This window comes from Aulonocara sp. 'chitande type north' Nkhata Bay, linkage group LG10 (assembly GCF_057382095.1).
Source record: "Aulonocara sp. 'chitande type north' Nkhata Bay isolate Kocher_YH1m ecotype deep benthic linkage group LG10, A_spYH_male_GT1.1, whole genome shotgun sequence".
Classification (NCBI taxonomy): Eukaryota; Metazoa; Chordata; class Actinopteri; order Cichliformes; family Cichlidae; genus Aulonocara; species Aulonocara sp. 'chitande type north' Nkhata Bay.
Window position 1 is genome coordinate 30,720,892 of NC_141353.1, and position 18,461 is coordinate 30,739,352.

At 40.2% G+C, this 18,461-nt stretch overlaps 1 protein-coding gene across 2 annotated transcripts; it reads right to left on the reverse strand.

The window, feature by feature from the left end:
- Positions 1-1,404: 1,404 nt before the first annotated feature.
- Positions 1,405-18,461, reverse strand: tmem248 (transmembrane protein 248). Of its 2 annotated transcripts, none has more exons than XM_086309487.1 (7): positions 18,108-18,461; positions 16,129-16,287; positions 15,125-15,413; positions 10,829-10,979; positions 9,627-9,810; positions 8,455-8,636; positions 1,405-6,251 (listed from the first exon to the last, which is right to left on the reverse strand). In XM_086309487.1, the coding sequence occupies exons 1-7, from the start codon at positions 18,108-18,110 to the stop codon at positions 6,197-6,199; spliced, it is 1,023 nt and encodes a 340-aa protein (XP_086165613.1). In that variant the 5' UTR covers positions 18,111-18,461; the 3' UTR covers positions 1,405-6,196. The 2 variants fall into 2 exon arrangements, with proteins under 2 accessions (XP_086165613.1, XP_086165614.1); XM_086309488.1 differs by having other exon boundaries at positions 8,493-8,636; positions 18,108-18,460.

The following is an 18,461-nucleotide window of genomic DNA, read 5'->3' on the forward strand; positions in this document are numbered from 1 at the left end:
TAGTGGTGGGAACAGTCATACGGTTATTGTTCATGTGTCCAACAGCAGAGGGGAAGAAACTGTTCTTATGGCGAGAGGTTCTGGTGCGAATGGACCGGAGCCTCCTGCCTGAGGGGAGCAGGTCAAACAGACTGTGTCCAGGGTGAGAAGGGTCAGCTGAGATCCGAGCTGCACGCCCCAGTGTCCTGGAGGTGTACAGGTCCTGCAGAGATGGGAGTCTGCAGCCAATCACCTTCTCAGCAGAGCGCACAACACGCTGCAGTCTCTGTTTGTCCCTGATAGTGGCTCCAGCGTACCACACGGTGATGGAGGAGGTGAGGATGGACTCGATGATTGCAGTGTAGAATTGCATCATCGTCCGTGTTGGCAGGTTGAATTTCTTCAGCTGCCTCAGGAAGTACATCCTCTGCTGGGCTTTCTTGATGACGGAGGTGATGGTGGGCTCCCACTTCAGGTCCTAGGTGATGGTAGTACCCAGGAAGCGGAATGAGTCCACAGAGGTGATGGGGGTGGTTTTAACTGCATTAACTGAATTTGCAAGATTTACTTTATCATTATGGGATATTGTGTGTAGATTTCTGAAGTGAAAATGAATTGAATCCATTTTGGAATAAGGCTATAACATGACAAAATGTGGAAGCGAGAAGCACTGAATACTTTCTGTATGCACTGTTAACATAGGTGAATTGGTAATAAGTAAATGGAGTTTCCCTTAGGATGACACCAATACCAGTTCACATAGCACTTTCTAGTCACCAGAGAAGCCAAGAGAACATATATGATGACTAGGCACATCTATACTGGTACATCACAGAACAATACTTATATTACCTCCATGAGTAAAAGTCCTCTACATCCAACTGTGGCTTTGCATCTAAAACCTGCAGGACATCGGCACTCAAGGCCTGGAGTTGCCCATCCCTGCTTTACATGAATGAACCATTGAAACGAAATGATTGGCTGAACTTCAGCTCTGCTTTAAATATTCTTGGAGCCTCACCTTCTTCATGAGTTGTCCATTCAGGGGATTGCTTGGCAATTTGGGTCTCGAGGGCTAGTTTGGCATTTCTTCATCTCCAGCGGTCAGGCCCTACTTGGTAATTCTGCCTTGCTGCCATCTGCCCTTTAAGTCACACAGATAATGTGAAGAACTTGGAAAAACTGATGCCATGTACTTTATCGTAATGCTAAAGTGTCTTGATGCCATGGAAATACGTTAACATCACCAGTACAATCCTTATTTCATGCAGAGAGAGCTAGAGCTTACAGATCTTAATATTTCTCTGACCTCTTATTTTAGGTAGAGCCAAATTAGTTTATTTTCCCTGGGAGATCATTAATCTCCCTAATCTAAATTAATAAATGCTGTGGTGTTGGGGATAAAGGGAGAGTCAGAGACGAAGAGCGGTTGAACTTCAGAGACTGTTTATTTAAACTTGAATTCATTTACAGCAGTTCCACTGGGGAGGAAAAGGGTCTGAATGACATCCTAGCCACATTAAAACCTATGGTCCTATCTACTGTATGTACAGGGAGGAGGATGCAGCTCGACAGTGCAGAAGGCACAGAGTTGGCTTAATATTTGCCTGTAAGCGCTGCTAACATGACAAAAAGGATGACAGAGAGGAGGAAGGGCACCTTTTATTGGAGTCATGTTATAGCAAAAAACACAAAACACTGGTATGGTAGCTTGAAACTGCCAACAGCACAGATGAAACAAATTAAAATAAATGTAGGCGTCGTTTAGTTAAATGTGCTGATTTGTTTAAATGTTTTTGTCATTTTGTATTCTTTGAATTAATTTCACTTTTTTTGCTTTTCCTTTTATATTATTTGTATTTTTCATTTGCCACCTGTTTCATAATTTACTTTTTTATTTTCTTATTTTTAGTCATTTTTTGCTTTAATATACATCTGAAGGAGTCATACAGTGCGTGTTACTAGGTAAACTTTCTGCACAAACAGCTCCCTCCAATCAGGCGGCATATAGATGTGACAAAGGCGTGGAAACTGGTTGGCAAAGCCATGTCAACCGTCCAGTCGCTAGGGAACAATTTGCATTCCCTAACTGGTTGGCAAGTGGTTGCTGGCAACCAGGAGGTACAACTGATTGCAAACTCCACTGAAAAACTTTCAATTGCTTTAGTTGCCTTACCTTACCGCTGCAACCTGTTGTGGTTGGTAAGAAACCCAGTAGTAAGTTGGCAAGTTTGCATCTTCCCTCTAAGATATGGGCAACTGTGGCAATCTATTAGGGTGCAAAGCAATCGCAAGGTTTGTAATGCAGCACCGCATAAGTCTTTGCAACCAATTTCATCTCAAATTTCCTTGTTTTTTTCTCAGCAAACTGCATGACTAAGACCTTCTTTCACTGAGCTTTGTGTTTTTTTTGGCAGTTTCAGTCCTCCATACACAGCGACATGGTGCAACTTAAGGTGAATATGGCGCAACTGTTTTCACGTCATTAGTGATATAGTGGAGTAATTTGAAAACTACAACAGCAAGCATCTGCTCCTTTAAAATCCTTTAAATGTACACTTCACAATAGTTAAGATTTGCTTTAGTTTTTCCTGTGCGATTTACAATATGTGATAGATGAAGCAAAGACAATGTTAAGGCATTTTTTGCAGTCAGAGATGCAAATTTAACCCAAGGGAGGGGGGTGAAAATCGCAGAGAAAAGGATATGAAGCAGGTAAATGCAAGTGATACGTGTTAAGACAGCTTCATTCACAACTTCAAGTTCCTTTAAATCAATCCCGGCTACCCATCCATACCCAAACAGACCAATAAGAGCTGCCAGATCTTCCAAAAGAAGAAGACAAAAACAAACAAAAGCAGGTGGGAGCACAATAGATGGATGAGAGAACGCAACAGATCCATGCTCATCATCTGAACAATAGAATTAGGAAGACTTTTTCTAGCATCATTTTCTGTGTGTATGTTTGGGGGGTATCGTAACCATTACAACCAAAACCAGTCATTCACTGACATACACACGAAAAACGCAAATGTTAAGTACAGCGTTTCATACAACAACATGACGGGAAAACCAATCAAAACAAACAACACAATTCAAGTAAAGCCTCCCAAACTGGAAAAAAAAAAATTATATATTTATATAACATATTTTGAATCACTTGGAATTCTTGCATCTCAGATTTAGATTACGCTGCTTATAAAAACAGTACATTCAACAAGTACATCAATTATGGAGCAAAAATATAGCAGAGGTAAGTTAAATGTATCGGTAAATGCTATTGAAAAGGAAACAAAATACGTAATTACAAACAGGCAATCTTTACTTCTGTAGGAAGGTTTTTACTCAATTCTCTGGACACAGACCAATGCAACAAACCAGCAGACATACAGCACTGTCTTTTTGTTTTTGCAGATCTAATATGTGCTGCTCTCAGAGAGAAACGCAAACAAACAGCAACAGATTGAAAGTTTTGCAGGTGGAAGTCGGGGGAGGTGACTTGTTTTGTCTCTGAAACAGAATCCTTTTCAAAAATCAGACACTCGGAAACGAGATTTCAGAGAATTGCAGTCTGCAGCTACACTTCATCCAAAACTCACTCTCATACATTCACACACAAAATGAGTCTTTGCACAGTTTCATGTCATTCAAAATAATACAAATGTTAGTTTAATAATTAATATATAATAAATGGATAAATATGATAATGGTATTCTCACTGCTGCTCAGAAGTTTGCCCTTGTTTTTTGAAAGAAAAGTACATTCTTATTTGCTACAGTTCTTAATAGTGAAATGTTGCAATAGTCCCTCTGTTCTGATGGTATAATGTATTCTCAAATGAAAGTATGTTCTGGTAAAACGCAAATTGTTTGTTATACATTACATCCAAAAACCAGTATTACACTTGGCTAGTAGAGTGCTTTGGATGCCTCCTTAAAAAACACAATTTTATTGTGAAACTCAGTGTTCCTGTTTTAAGAACAGGAAGACCATTGGTGTTTACTACTCCCTTCAGAGACCAGCAGCACCTCGCTCTTACAAAAACACATTTAATGAAACTGCCACTTCAGCGTTTCTCAAACTCTGATGCACTCAGTGGTGGACCAACTCCTCCTACTTCTTTCTCTTCTGCTTGGAGGCATTTTAAGTTGTCCTCTAGGGGGAGTAGTGCACACTGTCGTATGAAAGAGGTGTCAGCAACCTTCGTTAACCACTGGCTAACAGAGAAAAACGTGTATTCTTTTATTGGTTAGCAAATGATTGCCTGAGGCTGCCTGTCATTAGGTGAAACTGCACCAAGGTATACAGTGCAACACCAAAAACTACCTTGCTGGTTGCAAGCAGAGTCAAAGAATTGCCTGTAGTTTGCATGGAGAACAACAACATGTCTGTAAACACTTGCCAACTAACTGCCAAATGGTAGTGAAACCAAACAGTATGATGCAAACTGAAAATGGAAACAGTCCACCGTCAAACTAAAAGCTGCACCTTGTGAAATCTCCCTACTTCATGTAAGCTATAGCAGACCAAAGTGATCTGCCAGGTTCTGGTGCAGCACTCCCTTTGCGATCAATTTCACCGATCATCAGCCAGCAACCTCCTGAAACCACTTGCCAACCAGTCAGAGTACACATTTTTCAGTCACTATGACTCTGCGACTGATGCCTTACATATAATAGAAACGTCAAACTTTTACCATGATTAACTTGCATTTGTTAATATATGGAGTCCCAAGAGCACAGGAGTAATGGTTGCTGAAATTGGGCTTCTGAACACCTACATAGATGTATTAAAAATGACAAGTTATTAATAACCAAAGGATTCACTAAATGATTTACAGTATTTTTTATCATTTCACATTATATTAGATGAAAACTTTTCTTTAAAACAAACAAGGATGGTTATTGTAAACGTCTGAGCAGCAGAATTAATTATATTTATTTTTTACATGGAGGCCAATTAGTTTATTTACATGAAAAGAAATAATCACAGGAGATAATAACAAAATGTGCAAGACATCCAAAGGTGCACTATCTATGAAAACACTTTAACATGTGCAACTCATATAATTTATCATTTCAAAAAGGTGACGTAACTAAAGTGTCTGATATAAAGTAACTCAAGGGTCACCCGACATTTACAATAACAGGACAAAGAGCACAAGCTTTATTTCAAACCACAGGCTCATCATACCAGAACAAATAAAATGTGATATTTGGCTGTGGAAGAAAGGGGCGGAGAGTTAATGTGGGGAAAGGGACAAAAGTGATGACCCACGCCTATTTTCAAGCAAGCAAGTCCACCGTAGGTAAGGCAAGATCAAATGTTCTGTATCTCCTGGGTGCGACAGAGAGGACTGGATCAAACACCAAAACTGCTGCACAGTGACTGGCAGCAAATTAAATTCAAGAGGCAGGTGAGTGAAGAAGCAACTGACAGAGGAAAGCATAAGGCCAAAAAAGAAGAAGAAAAGAATATGTGACAAATTTCAACAACAAACAACAGGAAGTTCTGGTAATTCTTTAACTGCTAATCAAAAGCAGTTCGTAAAAGGAAGATGTGAAATTCTTAAATCACTTAAATGTCACTTAGATGTCTAAATGGACTTTAAAGAACCCGATTCTAACTAGAATTTTAATTAAACCATCAAATTTGGTGCAGAGAAAAGTACTACTTTATTCCATTCCTCGCTTAAGCTGCTATGGTGAGCGCACGCTGAGGATTTAATCATTATTTACCTGCTTTTCTGTTTCCTTAAACATGTTCCAGGTGATTAAACATCACGCTTTGTTATCAGGGCGACAAAACCACTTTGACCTTAAGATATCTAAACATTTACCACTTTGATAAAACACTTCTGTCTATCGTGCTTCATAAGGTGAGTCCCAATCGCCCCAGAAAAAAGAAGTAGCTCTTGGATGTGGCCTTCTGCTTTGTTTCTGTACTGCATGTTTGGACATGGCACTGGGGGGCTCAGGCAAAAATCAAAAGAAATAACAAAAAGGGAAAAAAACAAAACTAAAGAGTTCCTAGAAATATTTACACCACAGATACAGGCACTTGTATATCTTTGGTTGGAGAAACCCAACATTGCAAGAGTAATGCATTCACAGAGCTTTTGTGTCCCTTATTGTATTTCCAGGGTCCACTAGGCAACTGGTAAGTCGTGTTTTTGTTTTTTTAATTAATTTCTTCTCTTTCTTTAATTGTGTCCATGTTACAGGTAAGTCCTGCCATTCTCTGATGTCTTTTTAACCCTCTGACAACGCCACCTGCAACAAAAGAAACGGAATTCAGTTTCAGTAATTACAGAAATTTATGGTACCAAAATCTGGTGATGTAGCAAAGAGCGGTGAAAGTGTGACAGAGGAAGACAAGAGTCTTGTTTACTTGTCTGTTTACACACAGACGCATTTTGCAAGCATTTAACCCCCCACCCCCAGCTGATCGATGCACTTCACTGATGTTTATTTGGGAAACACGACTGGACTTTATCAGCTATTGGTGACTGTTCCAATGCATCCCCTGTTGTTTTCTGCTGCAATATTTTGAGTGTTTTGTGCTATTTTATTTTGAAAATTTACATCTCAGCATCCTTAAGAAAGTGGTACACAGACAGTATCCAATTCTCATCATATCTGTCTCGGGATGCAACTATCCATGGGTTTTTTTCCCCAGTTCTGATATGATACAGATACTCTGGCTTCTTTATCTGTTGATACAGAGAACAGACATGATGCCAGAGTGAAATTAAGTTAACAAATCAAATTAGTAAGCTGGACTTCCTGCTACTCTGAGTATGAACCTTTCCTTTATGTATAAGGCAACATTAGGTTCCCCTTTCACATTGCTTTCCAAACAATAGAAGCTAAATTATCGCTAGCAAATACAATTGAGAAGATAATTTCACTTAACAGGAAGTCATTAGTAAAATAATGACAAATAACATGAACTATTTCTGCTACTCAACTCTACTTTTTTGTTCTAGTCTCACTTCCACATGTGAAATAGAAGTGATGACATATAGGGGAACTTTAACAATATTAATAACAACAACAGTAAATAAATTGATAGAAAATGATTAAGATCCCATAAGTGCAGTAAAGTTTCCCAGCAATTGTTATAGCAAACATAAGCAGTGGGGAAAGTGAGCAAGAGAAGCAAACAGGACAAGCTCTGTGTTAAACCACTGGACCACCAAGAAAAAAAAAAAAAAAAAAACTGCAAACATGGTGCTGCATTTGTGAAATCCTTCCAAACTGCTGTTTGTTTGCTGTTGTCTTCCCACCGGCAATGAAGGGAAAATAAACAGAGCAAGACTGAACTGAACAGCTTTGCCCGCAGGTCAGCACGCTGTCACAGATCAAGCTTTGTAAGTGCAAAACGAGACAGGTGCGCAATCAAAATATCAGGTCCCTATGTGTGAACACCAAATACAGCAGTGTGGAGAGGTAGCAGTGCATAGTTGATGTTAAGCACCAGTGTAATGGTCATCACTGGTTTAGACCCAAGCTGGGGCTACACCCCGTGCCTGTGTGGGGTTCCTCCAGCTTCCTCCCACAGTGCAAAGACATGGATCTCAAATTATCTGGTGAATCGTCAGTAGATGAGAGGTTGAACAGAACCTTGTATGCTGCTTGTATAGTTATGAATGTGTGGTTAAATGTGGCTTATAGTCTCTGTGATCTGAGTGTTCGACATTTATGTGCCTCACAAATTTAAGCTCCAACAATCTAACCTGGAGACGATGCTACATAAACACACATATTATTTTTCCTTATGTTTGTTACGTTAGAGACATCAAAGAGTCCATCTGTTTGCTTGCTGGTGGTCTCCACTTCAGAACAAAACACACAGACCAATGAATATGCGGGAAACTGCCAGTTACTGGAGTGCCAGTTTGGGTGTAACCAAGGCAGAGTCATGCAGAGGTAAACACACCAAGAAGACAGACAAACTGCACTCTGTTTGTTTTGCTCCTCCCTTCAATATTTCAAACTAAGAGTCCCAACATGAGCTCTTAGATAAAGAAATCTGCAGCTGTTGCCCCACCTTCCTTATCCAAGCAAACAAAAATAACAGCTATGTTAAAATACACTCTCTCTCAACTGGTGTGAACTCGCTATGTGTATGGGGAAAACGAACTGTGCTACATGCAACAAACAATAAGATCAAGGAGGATGAACTCCCTTCACCTCTGTAAGCGAGATGCAACTACTTCATATACCAGGCACAGTCAAGGATCATTACCATAATGTTCACCCAGACTTTTACACCAAATCTTACAGCATTCGGACGTCTTTATTATGCTCTCAAGGGAAGCTTAAATATTCTTTCATTTGGTTTGGAGTTTGTAAGGAGTTCATGTGCCAAAACAAACAAACAAAAAGCAGAGATAGCAGGAAATCAGCAGAGTCATTGATTGGAGCGAGTCTTTGACCGATCACTGGTCAGTTGATACTTGACTGAAACTACCTGTTGAAGTCATATAGCACTGCTGGTGTCTGTTGTACCTTCTCAGGACAGAAGTCAGGGTTGGTTTGTCGCACTTTGCCAGGCCGCCCCTTTATGACTGCATAGCAGAACATAGTGATGACCATGACAAACAGGAAGTAGCTAGTGTGCATCAGGTGAAGGTTGATGAGGGAACGGTCGTCCTAGTAAGACAAGCGTTAAAAGACACAGTTTAATGTCACAGAGTAACTTCGGGTTTTATTTCAAGCAGAAGGCTACAAGCTTGATTTCTTTATTGCTCACTGCACAAGTTACCTGTAGTTTTTGGTGAAGGTGGTACACTAAAAAAAATACGTATAATAGTTACTGCATGCATGTGTGTTTTCTCATAACAGCTGCAGCTCCATGTTAAACAGATCAGCCATTTCTCATTAGAAGAGGTCTTAACATGTCTGCAGTTTTCAGGTGTATTCTTCAGCTGCTGCTCATACTTACTGTGGTGCCTGCGTCAATACCTCAGACAACAGTATACGATTTTCCTCTGAACTTCACTTTGCGCCTCCTCCTCAAAATGCATCATCAAAACTTCCTGTTCTTTAACCCCAACTTTCTTTGATTGGCTGCCCCTTATAAAAAGTTTTGAACCGTTGGGGGGGGACTAATGTGCAAAAGACTGATGTGAGAGAGTGTTTATAGCAGTCTGAGGCCTGAGCTTTTGGTTCACATGGATTACTCACACGTACGATAACCTGATTAATCTGAAACTCTGGCGGTATGTAACGTGAGCCTATAACATTGTACCAGTACATATATTGGGGAAAAGCATATTAGGTCCACTCTAATGATAATTTAATTCCAGCCTTGCTGGTACATTTGCAGCTCAAATGCAGCTCACTGTTCCTGGAACAACCTACGCCCATCAGTACAGATCTAAATGCCTTTCAGAATAAACTACAGGTTTAGGAACATTTACCTCTAAATGATCTCTCTGTGTTACAATGGGTTAAAAAAATACTATCAACAAAGTATACCATTCTTATTCTCAGTCATCCTACTTGTTTAAATCATGGGGAAATTACACTAAAAGGATGCATATCACAGAAACTTTGTTTTTTACCTTTACGTATTTAAATGAAATGAGACATAAAGAACTACTGTTGAAATTCAAAAACTGAGGAGCTGTGGTGACTCACATCTGGAACAATCACGGTAAGTTTTGGGTTGAGTGCGTGGTACACTTTGCCAATGGCTCCTTTGTAACACCAGAAGGGGTTGTAGTCCTGACTGTACTTGGTATCTGAGTCGCGGACCGTGGTGAACACCTTGTACCAAGATGTGGCATTGGTGTACGTCTCTGGCACGCAGTGTGGTGGCTGCCTGCAAACAAAAACACAGGGGCTTTTGTTAACTGGTGCAGTGGAATTGTTCACACCATATTATAGCAGAGAAACGTACAGATGTTGTTGCTGTTTATCTGCTCTGTATATTTTCTTATGTTTATTTGTGTCAAACAGCCTTATTATGAAAAATTGCTTATTTGGGTGACAACAGATTATCCATCAGGACAGGAAGGAAAACAAATGCAACACACAGATGCCACAGCTGCTGACAGGGGGGGGGAAAAAAAGCACAAGAGCAGACATATCAAGAGGTTTTGATCAATTTTAAATAATTATAGTAATAAATAAGTAAAGTAAAAATTGTGGATAACAATTTATAACTTTTTAATGTATAATTTCATATTATGCAGTTTACAACTGGGCCACCAGAGGGATCTAAAGCAGTATCCAAGGCAACTGATCCAATGAAACAATATGACTGTCTACAAATAATAATAAAAATACTGCTACTACACTGATAATTGGCATAGTTCAGTAAAAGATAACAAATGAAGCTTAATTTGTCTGATGGAGCCTCACTCACACTGCCTCTACACTTTAACAAGACCCACATTTCATCATATTTGCAACATGCAAGGTGATGCAATTTGCACCTTGACTACCTCTTGCTTATCTTGACAGATTCAATTAATCAAATTGAGCGGCATACGTCTGTTCCATGCATGGGCATGCACAAGCCCTGCAAAAATATTTGTGAGTCAATCATTTGCAAAATGTAACGCTGTAGTAACAAAGTACTTGCAAATCACTTTAACTGCAGAGCTACAAAAGGAAGCTGCACATTACTGCACATTTTGTGGTTTCTCAAATGGTTCAAAATAACAAACAACAACAACAACAAAAATGCATGTTTCTGTAAAACAAGGCAACGCAGACTTATTGCCTTTACTGAATGATAAACTCCTCAAAGCTGCATTTCATTTAGTCTGCATCAGAAAGCTCAAGACTAATTTAGTGCGCTTGTTCCCTTGAGTTATGGAGGCAGTCCAACTCACACTGTGACTGGGAAGATATTGCTGGCCGCTGTGATGGTCATGCAAGTGCTGAACACCACCTGCTCGCAGTGACCGTGCAGAACACAGTCGTCCGAGTTCCAGGATACGGGCAGAGTAAACGTGATGTTTATTTCTTCATGAGCTTCTCGGCCTACAGGCAAAACAAAGACAACGAGAGCAGCAGATTGTTTTAAACTTTTCACGACAAGATGTCACCAACTCATTTCTTTTACATTTTAATCACAATGTAATGTTTTTAAGGCAACCTCGTGTTGCATTTCCATGACCCCAAGATCAAGCTAAAAACCTCTGAGCTCTAAAGCGAATATCAGAGGTATGAACAGTCCAAACAGTATGAATGCAATTCCTGCAGCAGGAGGCTCATACCAAGCTACCCCCTGATAACTAATGACAGGCTGATTTTGTAGGCTTATGCAATATTTTTCAAACTGCAAAGGAGATTAGAGGATTATCAGTCAAACTGAGTGGACTCCTGGGTGTGATTTAGGACTGACGTGTTCATCCAGATGGAGGAGACAATAGAGAAAACAAAAGAAATTCTCACCAAGTCCAAAAACTGTTCTACTAGGCAACTCGTGCTTTATAAACTCTAGTTTAAACAGATGAGAAACTTTGATGTACAATGATAAAAATAAGCATTTATACTAAAAAAAAAAAAAAACCTGTCATAGAACTAATATGCAGCATTTGCATTTGATTTTTCTCTCCGAGTAATACATTTGTTGCCATTCAAATTCAAGATAATGCTGTTCCTGGCTAACAGCTCAGCCAATCACAACTCCGGCACAATAAAATAAAACACAAACTAGGGCCTCTTTATGAAATGTAATTTACAAAATAAGGCTGCAGTATATAATTTTAAACGAGAATTGAGGTAAGACAGTACAGTTCAGATGAGTATATTTTGATGTTATGTTACACAATCGCTTTCATTCAGAAAGTCATGCCAGCGTTTGGATCTCTGCCCTCAAGAAAGACTCAAGCAAACCCCACCCTCCACTTTCCAACAAGAAATAACAGCATAAAGTCTGAGAAAGTTACTCCAACCAGCTGTATGCGTGACAATAATAGTTCATCATTATCCATTAACATCGACAATAACAATAATTTTTGGTTTGTGTAAGCAGGAACTAAATCACTTTCTTTGAATAGAGAATTGCAGATGACTACTTGTTTTTTAAGGGTGAATTTGAATCTAAAATGACACGTTCAACACTACAGTCAATGACGCAAAGTGACTGAGGCAACAGGAACCTGCAACCAGAAACCTTAAAAGGAGAGAATGGGTCACTCCGAACAGACACAGCAAAACTTGAATCACCGTTATTTATTTTAAATGCAAAATTGACCTTACTGACAATTCAACAGACGTCTTTGACAATTTTCACCGCCATTCGTCTGTTTCACTCCAGACCTGGCAGGTACTCACACGCACACTGCTGCTTACCCAAATGCAAATTTGTGACAAAGTTCAGTGCTGAGTGTGATGTAGTTTGGATGAGCAGCTCTTATAATTTGGGTAAAAACTGTTATTTGTTGCCAATGTTTCACCTACACTGTCAGAAAACATGCACATACAGGTATGTTTGCTTGACTCTCTTTATGAGAATACTGATTAACATTAATGTATCCCCAGCCTCATACAGTTGGACATGTACAAAGTACATTTTCGGTTGTTTTATCATCATTTGTTTTGGTTTCCTGTGATAAAAGACTTAATTCACTCATATAATTAGAACAATCAAAATGCAAGGAAGCCACAATCTTCCCTTTTTCAACAAGCACAATCACAAACACACTCCCTCTTACACACTAATAACAGCCGTTTCCTGATAGCTGTCCTTGTTTAAAAGCACCGCGTTCTGACTGCATGTGACATTCTGTAAACTGTAGCCATTTCCAAATAACCAGGCTTACACTCTCTCCAAACAAGCGCTGCATTAAAGTAATATAAAAAATTCATTTGACTAAAAACTTTGCCTCTAAGTAATAGAAAAAAATTTTAAAAAATTGGACTTCATGTGGACATAGTAAATCCTGAACTTTGAAAGTTGGCAACATTAAGCAGAGTCTGTTAGCCAGAAATCTGCCAAGTGTAATGTTTCACACATTTTTTTAACATGCCTTCCTAATTCCAACATGCAGCACCTCAGAAGTGAAGCAGCAAGAAAACACACATGGTCTTTCAGTGTGTATGAGCACTTTAGACAAAAGGAAAAGTTTGCTTCTTTTTTTTTGCCTGTCCCATTTGGTTCTTTAGCCGTCAGAATTGATGTCTGAAGACCAACAAGGATACCCAATGGATTTACTTTGCCAAATGGATCATCAAGACCTTGCCGTATTGGTCCATTTGATCAACCTTTGTTGTTATTATTTATTTTATTTTATTTTCAGTTGTTACAGACGGGACAGACCTGACTGAGGGATAGGAAAGGGAGAAAGAAAGATGAAGGAAAAGAAAAACAGAAGGGAAGAGGGACAGTGAGAAAGGGCACTTAAATAGAGAAAGAAGAGAAAACAAATCTCCTGGATCACCTGTTGAGAGAAAAAGAAGAGAAAACAAGCAAAAAAACAGCAACTTACTAAACACAACACCATCACGTTAATCTAGCTAAGTGTAAACAGCAGTAAACACTAAATATTGAATGCTGTTGTGCAGCATTCCAACTACACCTTTATTGGCTGCTTGGAAACAGCAGCCAATAAAGGTGTAGTTTATGTCTATGAAGAGTGAACACCCGTGTGCACACCTGTGTGGATCAGCGCGCTTGTATTCAAAAGGTTTCCCCATGCAATGGTCTGCTAGAGGATGTAGAGAGCCATAGCCCTGTCCCCCAGGGCATGAAGCAGGCATGGAGGAGATCCAGGCTCCAGACATCCAGAGGCCCCAGAGTGCGAGAGCCCAAGGAGGACCACCGGAGGGGCATCCGTGCCACCCTCCTGGGAAGAGCTGAGGAGAGCCCCAGATGAGGGGTCACCCAGTAGCCACAGAACAGAAGCCAGAGGGGGCTGCAGTGGCGTGCCCGCCGGCTCTGCCGGCAGCCAGCTGTGCCAGAGTGAACCGAGCCGCAGGCCCAGAGGCCGGAGTCCCGAGGGCCCCCTTTGCCCCGGAAGAGGCCTGACCGAGCAACAGGCACCAGGCCAAATAGTCACTGGGAGTGAGCTGGTACATACCTGAGCGCCCAGCCCCGGACACCAAGAACCACCAACGCACCGACCCCTGAGGGCATCATCAGGAAAAGTTTGCTAACGCACACTCAGATAAGCCCGCAGACATATTCAGAAGCTTCACAGCATTTTAGGAATTCATGTTTCACTTGGTGGGCTCGCCGGGATCAGCTTAACGTTACACAACACCTCTGCTGTTTGCTCACCATGTTGAAGTAAAGTCACAGCACTGAGAGGTAAAGTAAAAAGCCCAACAGAAGATGCATCTGACATCAGAAAAAGGCAGCCACAACGCAAAAACTCTCCACACTATAGAGAACACAGGTTTCTCCCATGATAATTAAAGAAAACACCTGTTGCATAGCACGAGCAACGAGTGTAGAATTCATCCGAGTTTCCAAACTTGCCTTTCCATGAAAGGGTTCAGAGCAAATGCGGAATTCCTAATTTGTTAGATACAAAGATATCCTCTGCTAAGCAATGCCTGAAAGGCCTGATCACCACCTGTCACATCAAGACTCCTGCACCATTTTAAACAATCGAAACAAATGCTTTTTAATACCTGAAAATTAAGAAATAAGAGAAAATAACACTGATATAAGGTATTATATTTTTGCTGCTTGGTATACAGCTAACTGTAAAATCATCCCAACAGCACAGTATTTAAGGCTCGCCTTTACATGAAATTAAAGCGAATCGCTGAACTTTTGGATGCTGGCCAAACTAAACAAGGAAGTTGAAGATGTATAGTACACTTACAGCCGTTTGAGCCACAGCTGACTTAGCTGTATCCTATTGATTTTCGACAAAAGGGTCTGCTTTTTAACCAGTCTTAAAATACCTTGTACACATTTAATACCTCTTACAAATTTAGGGGAAATATAGAGGCAATTAAGAACTTGACCGATTTTGATTTCAAACCTTTAAACGACCCCTAAACACCAACATATTGTTGTGAAACATTGTTTTTAGGCTACTCTACATCTGTATGAGCTGGCGTGTATTAGGCGTACATCTACCACCTGCAGTGGCAAGTAACAATCTTTCTTCTTCCTTAATCGAAGCTACAAGAGCAATCAAACCTAGCAAAGAAATATGAGAACCTACCTGAGAGGCCTACTTGCTGCCCCAGCACCGTGGCATACAGGTGAGTGATATTGCGAGAATACCCTCCAAATGGACGCTGAGGGTCCAGCGTGAGGGTGATGGGGACTGAGATGTTAATGGACCCCGAGTCCTCCAGCAGTAGGGGAACCTGAGTGCTGGAACGAGCCTGGCCGCTAGTCACCACCATGCTCTCCGGCGTGGTCGACTCGTTCAGGCCGTGCTTTATCGTTTCATTCTCTGACACACAAAAGTCCAGCTCATTGAAGCGCAACAGAAAGGTGTTCCAGTCCTGTGAAAACAGTGAATATGTTTTTAACTGCCAGACATGACAACAGAAATTCATGTACAATGTTGCTGTTACTGTATGTATTTGTAGACAATATTTAACCTATGTGCAATATTTAGTTTGGTTACAATGCATCCAATTATTTAACTAGAACAACCTTTTTCATTTGCATATGCCTCCTTTCAGATTTACATGCTGCACACTGTGCAGAGAATGTGTATATTATATCATAACTTGTTCCCTCTGCATGCCGAGAGCTAGGGCAGAGCTAGTTGCTTAGTGCAGGTTGTTTGATTGTCAGCTTTATCATCTAAAAGCTACCTGATCAAACTTCATAAATCCTGACTGAGAGATGGTGCATGACCAAAAGAAGAATCCATGAAATGTGCAGATCCAAATCATTTTCTTTTGAACTGGGCTTGGCAGAGCACCATGTGCTCCAAATGCCCCTTAAATCTGACTCACATCAGAGCCAGGTGAAAAGGGGTCAGATACATATATATCCCACTTTATCCTACAAGAAAGCTGTTCTCAGCCTTACATCCTGTAGTGCAGTTGAAGCATGGTTTTAATAAAAGAAAAAAAAAAAGCACCCTTTAGTTATAAAGCAGGCAACAAAGGCCACCACCTGACATTCAGCATTAGCAGTGATCACACTTTACCGTTTTAGGACCACATAATTTCATCTACTTCAAAAAACTGCACGGGTGTGCCTTACCTCGGTTAACTCTGGAGACTTGATCTCTTTAATCTTGAAGAAATAACCGATGGTCAGGAAGGCGATGGCCACTGCACTTACACTGATCATAAAAATGACCAGAGGTGGACGGTTGTTGATGTAGCTTCTCAGGTTCTCTATAGGATTTAACAAGTACACCTGCACACAGACAAGCACAGATTAGCTAATATTTAAGTATGAGAGAGAGTGTGACTTGCTTTGCATCGAGGTTTGCACTAAGAGACAAACCCAACTTAAATGACTGATACAAGGCATATGAGCATACGTGTCACTCACGATGACAAAGTGATGCATTAAATGCTTTAAACACAGCATTAGCAGTGATCACAGTTTCAAATGAAGAAAAAAAAAAAAGACGTTTGCTTTAGAGTCCAGTTTAAGATTGTGCACAGACTAAACAGCAACAAATATGCTGGGCTCACACTTAAATCTACCTTTAAAAATTATGCTTCAGAGTTACTCTGCACCATACAATTACATTGTCTGAAATTTAAGCAAATGAGGCCATCTCTGGCAGACAGTTCGCCACCAGAGTCATCACTAGTGAAGCATTCTAGGCAAACCACATTTAGATGATCTGTCTTGTATTAAAACCAGATTCTTTGATCCCCATGATAGAACAGAGAAAACCCGACTCATAGTGGTCAAAACATTTATAATTCTTTATTCAATCATCTTCCGGAAGAGAGAGAGCCCTGCACAGCCCAACGGCAGTTGCAGGATCTCTAACATTAGAATCTAAGAATGTCTCACATATAGGTGTTATTTTGGTACTTTACACATCACACATAGGGAAGCATAGGGAAGTGAATACTTAAATTACCAGTTGTAATAAAGTAATGTGCTACATATTTCAACCAATTTCAAACACGCCAACTCTGCAATCACACTTAACTTATGATTATGGTTTATTGTGTATTTTGTTGTACAACTGTGCATCATATAAATACTGCGTATCATCAGCATGAAATAACACTAAAAAAAATTATTCAGCATTGTATCTGGTTAAGACCCACTGATACAGTTCATCATATTCGGATAATAAACTAAGACGGAATTAATGTTGTTAAATGACACCGGAGTCAAATCAGACTGGTATACACAAATTGCCCACAGGTTCTTCGAAAACGGCACTTAACTGGTTCAGCAAGTTGCTTTGGCTGTGGAATTATTTAAACAGGACATTTAGCAGCAGAGCTACCTTTAAAAAAAAAATCCTCTCACTCAATCAAATAAAACTTTGAAAATTGCACTGATGCTTTGGAACAGAGTATATATATATACACATATATATATACACATATATATACACATATATATATATATACACATATATATACACATATATATATATATACACATATATATATATATATATATATATATATATATATATATATATATATACACACCCAGTCAGATGGAACTATGCAGGCAATATGCTCACGGCCTTTGACATGATGTTTACCACGATGAGGAACTAAGATAAACCGTTGGCTCAAATAATTACAGCACCTCTACATCATTCAAGGATCCCGTGTGAGCTTTTTATGCATGTTTATTGAACTCATTGCCCTGTACCGAGTATGCAGTACAGTAAGCAAGGACATTTCCGCGTATTTGCTGGAGCCATGTGACTTTATCGTTCTCTAAAGTTGTCAAAACATCCAACTGTATACTGAAATATTTCAAAGAATTAATGCAAAATGTTGATGCAACAGAATTGGGAAGATAGTGTGAACATCTAATTCTACAATTAACGCCCTACCAGAAGAAACCGTCGATAATATGACAGAAAATCGTTTAAAACTGCAGACGTGCGTTAATTCAGCCCTGTGTTTAAACGACAGGCAGGTGACAAGCTCTCGGTAACATACTACGACTCGGGTCGCTAGCTACCTCGACAAAGTGACAAAGCTGGCTAAATTAGATGGAAAGCACGCACAAGCTGTCCTTACCATTTTTCCCGTGTGTTCCTCTGACGGATGCTAGCTGGAAGGTTCGTTTCGGTATCACAATAACAAGGCAGCTAGCTCTCTGCGAAGCTAGCCTGTGCTGCTAGCTTACTCGCTTTCCTGAAGCTAGTCCCTGCTGAATATCCCGCGGAACAGCAAAAATCGGTGTTCGCTTGAGACAGCCGGGCTTTCAGCACACCAAACACCGTGTGTACTGCTTCCCATTCTTTGCTCTATAGCTCACCGCTGCACTAATGAGAAGTATTTTTTCTCGTACAGCCTGGAACAACGTCAATGTCTCCGGGTCCTCCCTCTGCCGACATATCGTCCGCGCCCCCGCACTGCGTAGTAAAAACG

Excerpts from the sequence above, each read along its gene's own strand:
- tmem248 (XM_086309487.1), bottom strand. Across the intron at positions 9,811-10,828 it reads AATATCTTCCCAGTCACAGT|GCAGCCACCACACTGCGTGC; the intron begins GTGAGTTGGACT and ends TTTTGTTTGCAG. Across the intron at positions 8,637-9,626 it reads TTACCGTGATTGTTCCAGAT|GACGACCGTTCCCTCATCAA; the intron begins GTGAGTCACCAC and ends TTGTCTTACTAG.